Consider the following 14026-nt stretch of genomic DNA (forward strand, 5'->3'; position numbering starts at 1 on the left):
CAATTAATCATTTCCAAAATTTGTACAAATCCAAAGTCATCTCAGAGTAATGCATGAAAGAAAAGGCCAAAAAATGAGGTTCACTTGAAATAAAACAAAGAGTTCTAGAAATGAGTTGAAATACTGCTAGTTGTGATAGAGTAGGAGTATTAGTACAGAAACGTTTTCTTTTACCTTCAGTTTCTTTTTAATTACTCCTGTCCCATTCTAATTTTATGTTTCTCCCTTTATGATTCATCTTAGACAATAATCTATATAAAGTATATGTAGGAGCAGACGTGGCTGTGCGGTAAGACATTTGCTTCCCAACTACATGGTTCTGAGTTCAGTCCCATTGCATGGCACCTTGGGCAAGTGTCCCCAAATATAGCCTCAGGCCAACCAAAGTCTTGTGAGTGGATTTGGTAGATGGAAACTGAAAGAAGCCTGTCCTGTATATGTGTAGGTGTTTATACCTCAACTGGTGTTGGTGTGTTTATGTCCCTGTAGCTTAGTAGTTTGACAAAAGAGACTGATAGAATAAATGCTGGGCTCGATTTGTTTGCCCCAAATTCTTCAAAGCAGTGCTCCAGCATGGACTCAGTCTAATGACTGAAATAAGTAAAAGTTAAAAGACTAGAATATTGTCATCATCGTAAAAAATACATATGTAGGTACTTAGTCTTGGAGTTATATCTAGGTGTGATGAAAAGATATATTGATTATTGATCCGTTCATGACGTTCCACCCTTTACTTACATGATTCAGTTCATGTCCATTTTTTTATGGTTCTTGTAATTAAAATGAGTAAAAGACAGGGAAAATGTTGTAACATGTATTTTTGTATAGATTATGCTGTAATGAGTGATGGCTTGTAATGCTGAGTGCACTTCCTTCTGAAACAAAAATTACCTTTGGCAGAGAGTTAATCTAACAAATAGTTTATTTTTCATTCACTTAATATCATGTGAAGGTACATAGCTCAGTGGTTAGAGCATTGAGCTTATGATCATGAGGTTGTGAGTTCAAATCCTGGACTGGGCTGCGTATTGAGTTCTTTATTTCACGTTGCTCCAGTTCACTCAGCTGTAGAAATGAGTTGCAACATGTGCCAAGGTGTATCGGCCTTTGCCTTTCCCTTGGATAACACTGGTGGATGTGGAGAGGGGGAGCCGGTACGCATGGGTGACTGCTGGTCTTCCATAAACATCATTGCCCGGACTTGTACCTGGGAGGGTAACTTTCAAGGTGCAATCCCATGGTCAATCATGACCGAACGGGGTCTCAGAAATATCATAGAAACTAGAAATGAACACCAATGGTATGAACTACAGGCTGAAAGAAACAATGGTCACTTTGAGACTGATAAGCAGTTTTTTTTTTTTCAGATTCTCATCTAAAGCAATGGTTCTTGATAGAGGTCCATGCGAGGAAAACAGTAAATTGAGGATTACCTGTAATATACTAAGAGTCCATGAAAAATCTTTGCTTTAAGTGTATTTATTGCAATAAACAGCTAGATTTCTTTCCGGAACATTTTACATAGTTCAGCCTACACAAGTTAATATGTAAAAAAAAAAAAAAAAAAGGAAAAAGGGTAATTTTGAAAGAAGAACCTATAAAACTTATCTTTAAACATCGAATGACTATGGGTGCCAACCAAAATAGAATAGTAATCAAAAGGATCCATAGATAACGAAAAAAAAAAAGTTTAAGAGTCTAAGGGCTGACAACTAGCCACAGCTTATCTCCCTTGTTCTTACTGTGACGTGACTGTGGTATTGGTTTACATTCATTTTCTGCCTGCCGATACAGTTAGAATGGTGTTAAATGTCTAAGAATGTAGTTGACTTAACCGAAAGTATAAAAACAGGAGTCTGACTAGCAAAAATAGGCATGCTGGCTTACATGTCTAAGCTAAATACCACTTTACTACATAATTATCGACAGTTTTTCTCTCTCTTTTCAAGTTGTAGGTTTAGAAGCTGGTGATAGATAACAACCCTGAACCTTGTATAGTTGTTGCTTTTAGATCAGAATCAGTAATAGGATATATCCCTTGATACATACATACGTAAATACATACATATATATATATATATATATATATATATATATATAGGGCAAAGGTGTGACAATGTGGTTGACAGATTTACTTCTCAACTATATGGTCTGGTTTCATTCTCACAGCATGGTACTTTGGGCCAGTGTTTTCTAGTATGGTTTTGGGTAAACCAAAGCCTTGAGGTCGATTTGTAGATGGAAACTGAAAGAAACCATTGGATTAAGTGTTGTGAACATGCTTCAACAATTTTCTCAGAAACTAGATTGTGTAATATATGTGTGTGTTTGAAAAGGTATGTGGCCTAGTGGTTAGGATGTTTCACTCATGATCACAAGATTGTGACTGAAATGTCTTTTATGATAGGCATGCTCGATTAGGGTAAACCTGGCGCTAAACAACAACCCAACTACTTCTATAACATAATGCATATTTTGTAACATAATCTGTATGATTATAGTAGAATCAGTTAATTTTGGAATACAGTGTAAATCATTCTTTTTTCACAATGGAATATATTTATGTTATTTTAACAATACACATATTCAGTGTGGGCTGAAATGAAGATCCTTCGGGTGTGGACAGCATCGATGTTCTCAAATCAATCAGTCCGGCCGTCGAACGACCGCCACCAATGTCTCAAATTGTTCTATCTGGTGCAATATATATATAATGCACAATTGCTGTTAGAACAGCAAAAACACCAGGTAAATTACCCTTACAAAGTGGAAAAATTTGTCAACAAACAGCTATGGGTTTCGAACTAACATCCCTCAAGACTGGCAGAGTGCATTAAGCTCTGACAAATTCATCCGCAATTTTAGATGCTAAATAGCTAATAGAACAACTATGTGTATATAAATGTAAACAAACTAACATTTGTTTTTTTATGTGGCGAAACATGTATTGTACAATACAAATAAGGCGATACTTTTTCGAATGCAGAATTGCCATTAAAACAGCAGAAAGGCTGGGTATATTTTTGTTAGATTTCCTTGTATGTCTCCACTGTACTGTTTTTGTTCCCAAATTCGACCCTCCACAAATCCCAAATTTTATTTTGGTACGTACGGGAGCAACTGTCTTCGAAGGCTCATATTGTCGTTCAATGCTCGAAATGAGGAGTAGATAGACAGCCGTCAACTGATGAAGGGTCGCTCTTTATGTTACTTGTCCTGTTTTCCATTCGCTTCTCTCGTTGTTTGCGTATTGAACTAATTTGTTTCCGTATTTCATGTTGTTTACTGCTGGTGACCTCCTATACACATACATATATATATATATATATATATATATATATATATATATATATATATACATACATGCATATAATTTATATTATATATATATATACTCGAGGGGGTACTGAAAAGTTCCTGGCTTTAAGGGTGTCGTGAAAGGCCTGGTTGGAGGCACAACTTTGCAAGTTCTTTTACAGGGTTTAGAAAAACTGAAGGAATGCTGCAAATCTGAGAAGGGGAATATGTTGAATAAGATCATAATTAACTGATCCTCCTGTATTTTCTTTCACCCAAAGCCAGGAACTTTTCAGCACCCACTCGTGTCGGTGTTTGTATGTCAAGTTATAGTAAGACAGTTTAACATTAAACTGAAAGATTACTCAATACTTTTTCGTATTCATTAATTCTTATAAGGTTGACAGAAATCTGTCAACTTTTCCTTGTGTCCACTGTAAAGCAAAAATTAAACGAATGGAAAGAAAACGTAAGAAGACCATCAATAATTAACAATAACCAGGTTAAAGATAATTTGTAGCTCGCGCCAAATGACGTCACAGCCGAGCACCGAGCGCACAATTTCTTCAGTTTGTGCGGGGCTGCTGTCTCGGATGAGGTTAAATGTCTCCAAGATGGCGGCGTCCATGGAGGTTCCGTCTGATAGCACCGATGTTCTGAAATCAATCAGTCCGGCCGTCGAACGACCGCCGCCAATGTCTCAATCAGCTGGTGAAACGACTTCCAAAGTTCAACCCGCCCTACCGCCTTACATGCCAGCGTGGAGGAGGGCTCGATACGAAAGTAAGTTCAATTGTTTATCTTAAACGTGTTTATTGTTATTTCAATTCACTAAAACTTTTTTTTTCATTTTTTCCTCCATGCTGTTGGTGGGTGTGTTCACGCCGTTGCATGTTTCAATATGTGTGCTTATATATATATAAGAAGAAAAATTATATGTGTGTGTGCTGTTTTTCCACACTATAACGTGCAACTTATCTTTGTTATTTCTTTTTCGAAAGAGATGTTTTTTTTTGTTTACATATGTTTATTTTGTTTTGTATATACATGCATATACATACATCGTGTGTATGCATACCTATATAAATAAATATACAAACACAAACATAGATATGCATACGTTTATATCATATATGTATGCATGTATTATAATGGTTATATGAGTATTTTGGTAATCTTTCGTTTTAGGTCTACTAGAAACGAAAGATTGCCAGTATTTTAAAGCTGTATATACTTGGCAAGTGACTTCATCTGAAATCGTGTGTTGAAACTAAAAAAAAAAAAAAATTACATCGTGGAAAATTCTTTGCTAGCCGTTTAAAGCACACACATACCAATATGGGTTAATATAGGGCGTGACAAATATCAGAAAATCAAAAAAAAAATGTGTGTAATAGGTGTAAAACAACTTCCTATGAACGAATATGAAAAAAAAAATTCGCGGTAGACGTTTCGACGAACATGCAACCCGATCGTTCACACAAATTTCCTCCGATGAAGCTTTTTCACTCTTAAAAGCGAATGCAACGAGTTATATAGCTACTGTTACTCTTTCATGATGTAATTGTTATGTATATACGGTAAACATTAGTTGCATATGTGGTTGAGGTCAGCGCATGCTATTGACCAGGATGTTTTGAAATCAGCGAAAGGAAGAAAGTGGGAGGAGAAATCACACCTGTCATATAACATGCTTCGCCAAAATCAGGCTGTGATCGAAGTTCTTGTACTGATAGTGAGATAAAGAAATAACGTATTAGGAAATTAATTTGCCGAAGTAAGCAACCAAATTATCTCGAATCACTCTTTTAAGAATAGAAAGATAATGTTGTCCTAGATACTTTAAGGCTGGAATACCTTTGATCACAGGCCTGCCCAATCAGTACTGGGTTGCGGTGAATGCAGTCCACTGTTCTTTGGAGTAAACACCTGTCAAACACTAGATGTGATGGGTAAATGAAGGTTTAGTGTTTCAAGAAGCTTACAGACGAACTAGAGTTTCCTTTATCAGGTTTAAACAAATAACGACGATTTTTTCTTACATAGATACAAAACCTGGATTTTGCGGGGAAGAAACAGTCAATTAAGAAAAAAAAATCGACCTAGTACTTAATTTTATCGACTCTAGAAGAAGAAATACTCATTCGATATCAGTGGGATTTGAACTTAGTATGTAGAGTGCTGTAAAAAATAGCACAAGATATTTTGTCCGATGTCCATCTGATTTACCGGCCCACCACCCTGAATAAAAATCGAAGGTAATGATGTGGGTATACGCTGAGAACAGCGCCGGCGAAAATGAGAGCTTTTGGGTGAAGCTATCGTATTACCCTTGTTAAATTATGCTTATATTTGGTGAAACAATAACTCAGTAGTCGTGTGTGTATGACCCATTACAATATGTATGTGTGCGTGTGATTAGATAAAATAATCTTTTTATCCATTTTTATAAACATTAATTTAACAGCGATAATGCGACATTTTCTGTTACGTAGAGGTTTTCAATTTTGCAAAAGCTTTTATTGTCGTCGACGCTGTTATGTATCTATACCGTATGTTTATTTTTGCAAGGCAAAATGCACAAATGACACCGGATCTGTAATTATTGTTTGCATTGGTACTCAGTTCAGAAATGTAATATAAAATGTTGCTAATTATTTAATAGTTGTAATACTAGCAATTATTTTGTCGACACCGAGAGGAAAAGAAAATACAATCTAGGTGACATTTGAACTCAGAACTTAAAGGGGCACAACTAAACAAGGCAACGCATTTTTAGTACTTTGCTAATTCTACCTATGTCCGCCCCTAATTAGGATTTCTTATATTATTGTCACGACGCCAAGTGCAATGTACGTAATCTATCGAATGTGACTCGGCATTCTTTCCGTTCGTGACCACATATCGAAAATAGAAGTATTGATACTATTCCGAAATGTTCAACCATCCTTTTATATTTAAGAATTTCTTCGGGTTCCTATGTTTTCAACGACAGAGATCTCCCATTTCTACAATTTTCTTTTTTAACCTCCCCCCCCCTTCTGGTGGGGGTGATTTCAGGTTTAAAAATACAAAAATTACGATTCTGAAAAAAAAACATTTAAAAAAAATGTTCAGTTTCTGAACATAAGGTAATTCTATCGACTATTTAACGAAGTCAAAACTATGCTGACTCCGTCAGAATTAGAATCAGAGCATTAAAAAACAACAAAAACTCGAAACTAAATACTGCATTTCATTTAATCAGCATGCTACTGTATGTTTCATAGCAATTTCTTTGTTCATCACAAAGGCAACAAAGAGACAACATTATAACGTAATTCTGAACAAACACTATACAAATCATCTTCATCATTTTATGTTCGTTTCTCCGTGATTGTATGGGTTGGAGTGGCCTTGCCATTTGTTGCATGAGGTTCAGCATCTTGTCCCAGCTTTCACCACTTTTTCCTCCGTTTTATTATTTAGCAGTCTCCTTCTTCTTATGTGTATATTTCTGGTTCCCCAAATGAGAGATAATCAGTCAGGAAAGATAGCATTTCTCAATAATAATCATAATATAACGTTCTGAGTTTAAATTTTGCTGGGGTCAACTTTGCTTTTCATCCTTTCAAGGTAGCTAAAATGAAATATTAATCAAGTTATAGAGAAACAAAACTTTAGACTGTAATAAGCATGTGGCTTGTTTATTGTTTCAGACATCTTTACCTTGCTATTCACCCTCCCCCTAAAAGAAGCCACGTTGATGTCCTCTAATGATTGTAAATTATATATCGTAAAGCTCTCTTAATAGGTTCCCCGCTTCTTTTTAAATACGTACAATAGTCTTTGATATTGAAGTTAACAATATAAAGTGCTGAATTTAAAGTTTTTTCTTATTGTTAGAGATAGAGAGAGAGAAACGATTTTGATTGTTCCTTTCGTAAGAATGGTAGAGGCTGGTTGATGTACAAGTTGTTATGTAGTTTTAGTTGCTTGAGTCCGTTACTATTACTGGTTTGGCCACTATAAAATACAAAGAAAAAAAGAAAAATAACTAAATAATCATTAACCTTAAAAGAAATGAAGAGACATTACAAAACTATTTATTTTGAGGGCGGAATATATTCACTTAAATCAACTTTGAATGGATGAAAAGTGAAGTTGAGTATGGGGAGATCCCCCACCACATGTATACATAATAGATATAATGGTGCTTTATGTATATACATCATCGTCACTTTACATCTGTTTTCCATGCTGGCATGGGTTGTACTGGTCATCATGATCAAAGTCAGTTCTTATTAGGAACTATTGCTCTCATAGTCTGATACTTATACACATAATTTTGGATTTTTTTCCTGTAACTGGATGCCTTTCTTAACATCAACCATTTTGCAGAGTGTAATGGGTGCATTTCATCATAGCATCAGCTCTAGAAACGTTGCCAAGTCCTTGGAAAGACAAAAGCTAAAGCGACTTCTTGCCCCTCTGCCTCCCCTGCTCATTTGCCTTTCACTTTACTGGGCAGATAGATTTTAAAAAATAATAGATCTTGGGGACTTTTTAGAGTATTGAAAAGTCAGCTTGAAAGTTTCCGATTCCATTGTGCATGTGATTACAACAGATGTTCATCCTAGCCATGTGCTTAAGTCAAGATTACAGCTTGATCATAGTGATCGGCAGTTGGAAGGTAGATTTTTATAAATAATAGATCTTGAGGACTTTTAGAGCACTGGAAAGTTAGCTTGAAAGTTTCTAATTGATTTACAACAAATAAGGTGAAGAAAGAATCCCTGCTGAAATAATAACTCCTTTAAGTTTATTCTACCGTGTTCTTACTCTGGATGCTATGCTTTTGGAGTACCTACCTCCACTGCTGCTATTAGGTCACTCAGATAAGAGAAGTTCTCAACTATTATGGAGTCTTCTAAGCATTTAAACTGCTAAATACTTCTCTGCATCTGCTGCATATGAAATCTGTTTTCTCTATCACCCTATCTGTGATCCCACAACATTTCTTGAGCATCCAGAGTTTACACTGGCTACTGCATATAGAATTCTTACATACTCTTTTTTTTTACATGCCAAGCATGGCCACCTCCCTGATGGCAGTGGATTTTTGTTTTCCTTCTTTATAATTAAAAGTTGTCTTTGTTAGATTTACTTTGAGGTCTCTTGGTCGTAAGCTTTACTTGCATATCTGGAATGTCTTCTCAAAATCTTTAACAGATTCAGCTATGGAAACCAGGTCATTGACATTTAGCAGTTCCTATTGTCAGCCAGCTCTAAAATCCTCTGTTATGGCCTAGATAACTATAATATATATGAAGTTGAAAACTGGGCCTTGATTTTGACTTACTTGCATACTAAATTCCTTGCTGAACTTATTATTGCTAACTCTCACCCTGCTGACAACATGTCTGTTTATATGCACTACTAATGCCTTTTAGACACTCTTTCCAACTGATGTCCTGATTCACATAGACATATTGTTTTGTATTACAGAAAACCTTATGCTTCTGATCCTATTGTCATAAAACATTAACAAACCTTTTACTTTTTACTTCTCGCCTTATCACATACTTGATGTCTAGCGTCTTCATTGGGAAGGACTTAATATTTAGAACCATCTGCATATCTTATGTACTGACGATTGTGAAGTCTTGCTTGCATGTTTGCCTGAGTAGTAAGTGATCAGATTATTAGTCAGTTTCCAGAAGTTAGCAATAAAATATGGGTATGTTATTTATGTTACAGGTCTCCAAGACTCTCAATCCTTTTTCATTCTTTGTACTATATTCATAACCTCTACATATGCCAGAGTAGTGATCATTAGGGACCATGGTGTTGTCCAACTTGTCACCAGCCATAATAACATGGTCACTGCCTTTCATTAGTAAGGTGGTTTGCAAGAGGGCCGCTTGGAAACTATCCTTTTCCTTGTCTTTCAGTCTTGATTGTGGTGTATTTGCAGAAATAACTATTGTGGTTGGCCAAGACTTGTCTAAGCTTAATTTTTCCAGCATATATCTTGTGAGATATATGTTAACCTCAGTTACTTTATCTGACCATTTCTCTGCCACCAATATGTTTTCACCACTCAGAACTGTTACTTGCCTATGAGGCATTTGGCTGATGTTCTCCCGTCTTACCTTAGGTACACAGCACTACTTAATTCCAATCCAGCATCTCTGCAATCTCTCCAGACCTACTTTTCATCATATCAACTTTCATAGTGGTAACCCTTAAGTTTTGTACCCAACAGGTTGAAACAGGGTTCCAGTGGTAGATGAGTATTTGGGATCATTTATATGTGCAAACATGCAGGTATGCACACGCACAGATATAATAGCTATCCAAATGTAGTCAAAGTTAGTTGATTGATTTATGCATATGAATTGTTAAGAATATTCTTTACTTTGACAGTCTCTGTCAAAATAAATAATTTTGACATTCAAATTAAAAACAACAATAAACAAACTTTGTTTACCTGATGTTTGTATGGTGAACATGGAAGGCTACAGAGATATCAAGCTAGAAAAATTACTTAGACATTATGAACCATCATTCCATTAAATTTCAGCTGACTAGATTATACAAGTGTAAAGTTAGAAATTAAAAATAAATAAATAAAAAAGCATGAGTAATGAAATATAATGAAAATTGAAAAAAAATTATTTGAATTTGGCTGGATTTTCTTCAAGACCATTAAACCATTGATACTATTTTGGTTTGGAAAAATATCTATTCTGTTTATGAAACAGATATTTGTTACAGTAAACAGAATAGTCTTACTTCTAGTTTCTTTATGATAATGATGTTGTGTGTGTGCATGCCTTGCATGTAAAAAACACTTTTTGAGCATGGTCGTTGCCAGAACTGACTGACTGGCCCTCGTGCCAGTGACACGTAAAAGCACCCACTGCACTCTCAGAGTGGTTGGTGTTAGGAAAGGCATCCAGCTGTAGAAACTTTGCCAGATCAGATTGAGCCTGGTGCAGCCTTCTGGCTCACCAGTCCTCAGTCAAGCTGTCCAACCCATGCCAGCATGGAAAGCGGATGTTAAACGACAATGATGATGATGAATGATCCCAAACATACACACATCTGTGTATGCATGTGCGTGTGTATATCTTTTTATTATTTACTTGTTTTGGTCATTGGACTGTGGTCATGCTGGAGCACTACTTTGAAGGGTTTAGTCACAAATACGAAGAGACTCCCTCATTGCATATAACATCAGGTTATTCTTGCAGTTAGTAGAAGAACGGTCAACATGAAAATCCCATAACTATCATTAAATAATTATGTCACCTATTCAGTTTTTAAATGTAAAAAGCAGACAGCAAATAACTTGCCCCTTATTAGAAACTCTTCACTTCTTGTCCAAAATCTGTTGTTGGTATGATGAAAGGTAGGACTGTAGAGGTGCTAGTGCTGAAGCTGGCAGATGTGTGTTGTATAGAAGAGATAAGATGGTAGGGAGTCTTATCCAGATTTCTCATAGACAAGTAGTACCAGTGCAAATTCTGGGGTGTAGATATATTGTTATCAGAAAAATGGCTGGATAAGATAATTAAGAAACTCAATAGTCGAAGGATTACTGTACATAGTTCCCTCTTATTCATCATTGTCTTCCAGGCCATAACAAAGGAATTCAAGACTGGCTGCCCCTCGGAACTCTTATATGCTGATGATCTTGCTCTTATAGCAGAGTCTGTTCAAGAACTAGAGAAGAAATTCCAGGTGTGGAAGCAAAACCTAGAATCAAAGGGCCTTAAAATTAACTTAGCAAAGACTAAGATTATAGCAAGAAAGAAAATGGACGGAACCCTTCCCCCATCAGGTTAATGGCACTGCTTGATATATAAAAAAAAGGTGTAGGCAGGAATTCCATATGGGGTACTCAATGCAAACTATGGACACACAAGAGGTGAAGTGGAAAATTGGAAGGTTATCAGCGAAGATAGTGTTTGTATGTGAAAGATACACAAGAGCCATAAAAACAAAAAACGTTTAGGAAATCGATTTTCTCAAATGCCCCTGAGGCTCTTTAGAGGTAGTGGATAATTTTTGCTGCCTGGGGGACCTAATTAGTTGTTGGGAGTGGAGATGTACAGAAAGTGTAATTGTTAGAATAAGAGTAAGATGGAGAAAATTCAGAGAGCTTTTACCTCTGTTGGCAACCAAAGGTCTCTCTCTCTCTCCATGTGAAAGGAAGTTTGTATGATGCATGTATATGGATAGCGATACTACATGGCAGGCAGTGAGATGTGTCCCTTGAATGCAGAAGACATACGAAGCCACTATTCTCTGCTGTATGTGCAATGTCAGTGTACATGTGTGACAGAGCACTAGTGTTTTGAGGGAAAAGTTAAGCAAAAGAGGAATTAGATGCAGTGTGCAAGAGAGAAGACTGCACTGATTTGAGCATGTGATGCATATGAATATAAACAGTTGCATACAGAAGTGCTGATCACTCAAAGTGGATGGAGCTTGTGGAAGAGAGAAACCCAGGAAGACATGGGATGAACTGTTGAAAGCTGATCTTAAGACACTGAACCTTACGAAGGAGAAGAGTAAGGAGCAAGATGTCTGGCGCACTTCTATACTCAAGAAGACCTGTCTGCCACAGCAGAATTAATGCTGGTGTCACGGAAAAAAACACTCATGCTGTTACCATGTTAGAAGCACCCAGTACACTCGGTGGAGTAGTTGGCATTGGGAAGGACAACCAGCCATAGAAATCATGCCAAAACAGACAATGGAGCCTGGTGCAGTCTCTGGCCCTTACCAGCACTGGTCAAATTGTCCAGCCCATGCTAGCATGGAAAATCTACATTAAATGATGATGATTTGACAGAGGCTGACTTAGCCAATAATAAAAATAATTAATTTTCCATTAATGCCTTGTATTTAGTTATTGCTATAATGTTTTGAGTTCAAATCACATAAGAGTCACAATGCCATTCATCCTTCCCAGAAAGATAAAGTAAATTACCAGCAAAGAAGTGGCTTTAGTTAACTTTACTCCCACATCCACCCCAAAATGTGTTGCCATGTGCTAATATTAGAAATCAATTTTCTGTTATTGCTGTTTATATAAAAAAAAAAAGTATTGACTATTGACATAAATATAGTGACATTTCAAATGCACAGTTTGAAAAAGTTTGTTATCTATATCTGTTATCTATCGTATAGTTATTTTGTTTCATTATATAATAGTACAAAAAAATTTTGCGAAGAGAAGGACCATGCTATTAGTGAGAAATCTTTGGGAATATACGTTAACAAAAAAAATAAATAAAATGCCAAACTTTGTGTAGTAGTATTCTGTAGTTATTGTTTGTTTAATAAATAAATAAATCATGCCAAAAAATAAAGTTAAAATAAAATAATTAAAAATAAATTCTGGCAACAGCTTTTATTATCAACGTTTGTTTGTACAAATCTGTGTTAATGTGCATGTGTGTGTGTGTGTGTGTGTGTATATATATATATATATATATATATATATATAGAGAGAGAGAGAGAGAGAGCAAAAATCTAAGCTCCTGGTAGGGTGTAAAGTTAGGGTATTTCCAAGAAGCACTTGGACTATCAGTACTGTCGTGTTCCAGGCCAAAGCTGGAATTCCTCAGGTGTAGAAAATCCAAGTTCACACTGTAATGTGGGTTTGGTGAAGAGTAAATAGTCCAATTGATAAGAAGACAGAAAATTCTTTAACATCTTAATGATTCGCTACAATCGTTTCTGCACCAACTCTCTTTGCAATGCCAGTTTATGCAAAAGTTTAAAGTGAAAATTTACATATTTGCAGGTTTAGATGTTAGAGAGGCACTTCATCAGACTTGTATCAAAAATGCATTGATACAGAAACAGTTGTGAATTATTAAAGATGTGTTAAAGAATTTTCTTTGTTTTCTTATCGTTTAGATATATATATTCTTTTGACTGTGGCTATGCTGGAGCACTGCCTTAAAGGGTTTTAGTTGAAGAAATTGACCCTAGTACTTATTCTATCAGTCTCTTGGGCCAAAGTGTTATGTAGACATAAACTGAGCAGCATCAGTTTTCAAGCGATAGCAGGGGGACAAACACAGACACACACACACATAAATATATGCAAATATATATGACGGGCTTCTTTCAGTTTCCATCTACCGAATCCACTCACAAGGCTTTGGTTGGCCTGAGGCTATAATAGAAGACACTTGCACAAGTTGCCATGCAGTGGGACTGAACCCAGAACCATGTGGTTGGGAAGCAATCTTCTTACTACACACACACACTGTAATAGATACCATCAATTTTGAAAGATTTATTTCTAAAAAGAAAAATAATGAATTTTGTTGCATTTAAATACTTAATCCAGTATTTAGCAGTTTTTAATGATTTAATCCATTTGGGGTACGTTACTGAGTATTCACACAGATAAAATACTATAATGAGGTTTGTGTGTGTGTATATATATATACACACACACACAAAATGATTCAAAATGTGACCGCGTGTGTACCGTTGGCGATTTTTTTTCCTCTGTCTTCCCTTCTCTGGATGTTTCCTTCTCTGGATGTTTCCTTCTCCTATGTTTCCGACGAAGAGCTCCGCTCGAAACGTTAAACCCTCCTTCTTCGCTTCCTTCCTGAGCGTCCAATAATACTATATTTGTTCCACGTCCTCGCGTTGTTGTGTTTTCATGTTTGGATTAACTTTATATATATATATATATATATACACACACACA

General features: G+C 36.1%; 1 protein-coding gene and 1 long non-coding RNA gene across 5 annotated transcripts in view; one reads left to right on the top strand and one right to left on the bottom strand.

Annotated features, from left to right (window-relative positions):
- The first annotated feature begins 3878 nt into the window (after positions 1-3878).
- Positions 3879-14026, top strand: part of LOC115213814 (RUN and FYVE domain-containing protein 2) — a 250820-nt gene continuing 240672 nt past the window's right edge. For 3 of the 4 annotated variants that reach the window (XM_036504738.1, XM_029782693.2, XM_029782692.2), the window contains exon 1: positions 3880-4080. In XM_036504738.1, the coding sequence (XP_036360631.1) occupies positions 3891-4080 (190 nt within the window). In that variant the 5' untranslated portion in view covers positions 3880-3890. Of the gene's footprint in view, positions 4081-14026 lie in introns of all 4 variants that reach the window. The other variant, XM_029782694.2, reaches the window with a different exon arrangement.
- LOC118764231 lies at positions 6428-8043 on the bottom strand. The gene is made up of 2 exons (XR_005000025.1): positions 7507-8043; positions 6428-6916 (listed from the first exon to the last, which is right to left on the bottom strand). It is a non-coding gene; the product is annotated as an uncharacterized LOC118764231 (long non-coding RNA).

The sequence above is a fragment of the Octopus sinensis genome, linkage group LG7, assembly GCF_006345805.1.
Source record: "Octopus sinensis linkage group LG7, ASM634580v1, whole genome shotgun sequence".
NCBI classification, from domain to species: domain Eukaryota; kingdom Metazoa; phylum Mollusca; class Cephalopoda; order Octopoda; family Octopodidae; genus Octopus; species Octopus sinensis.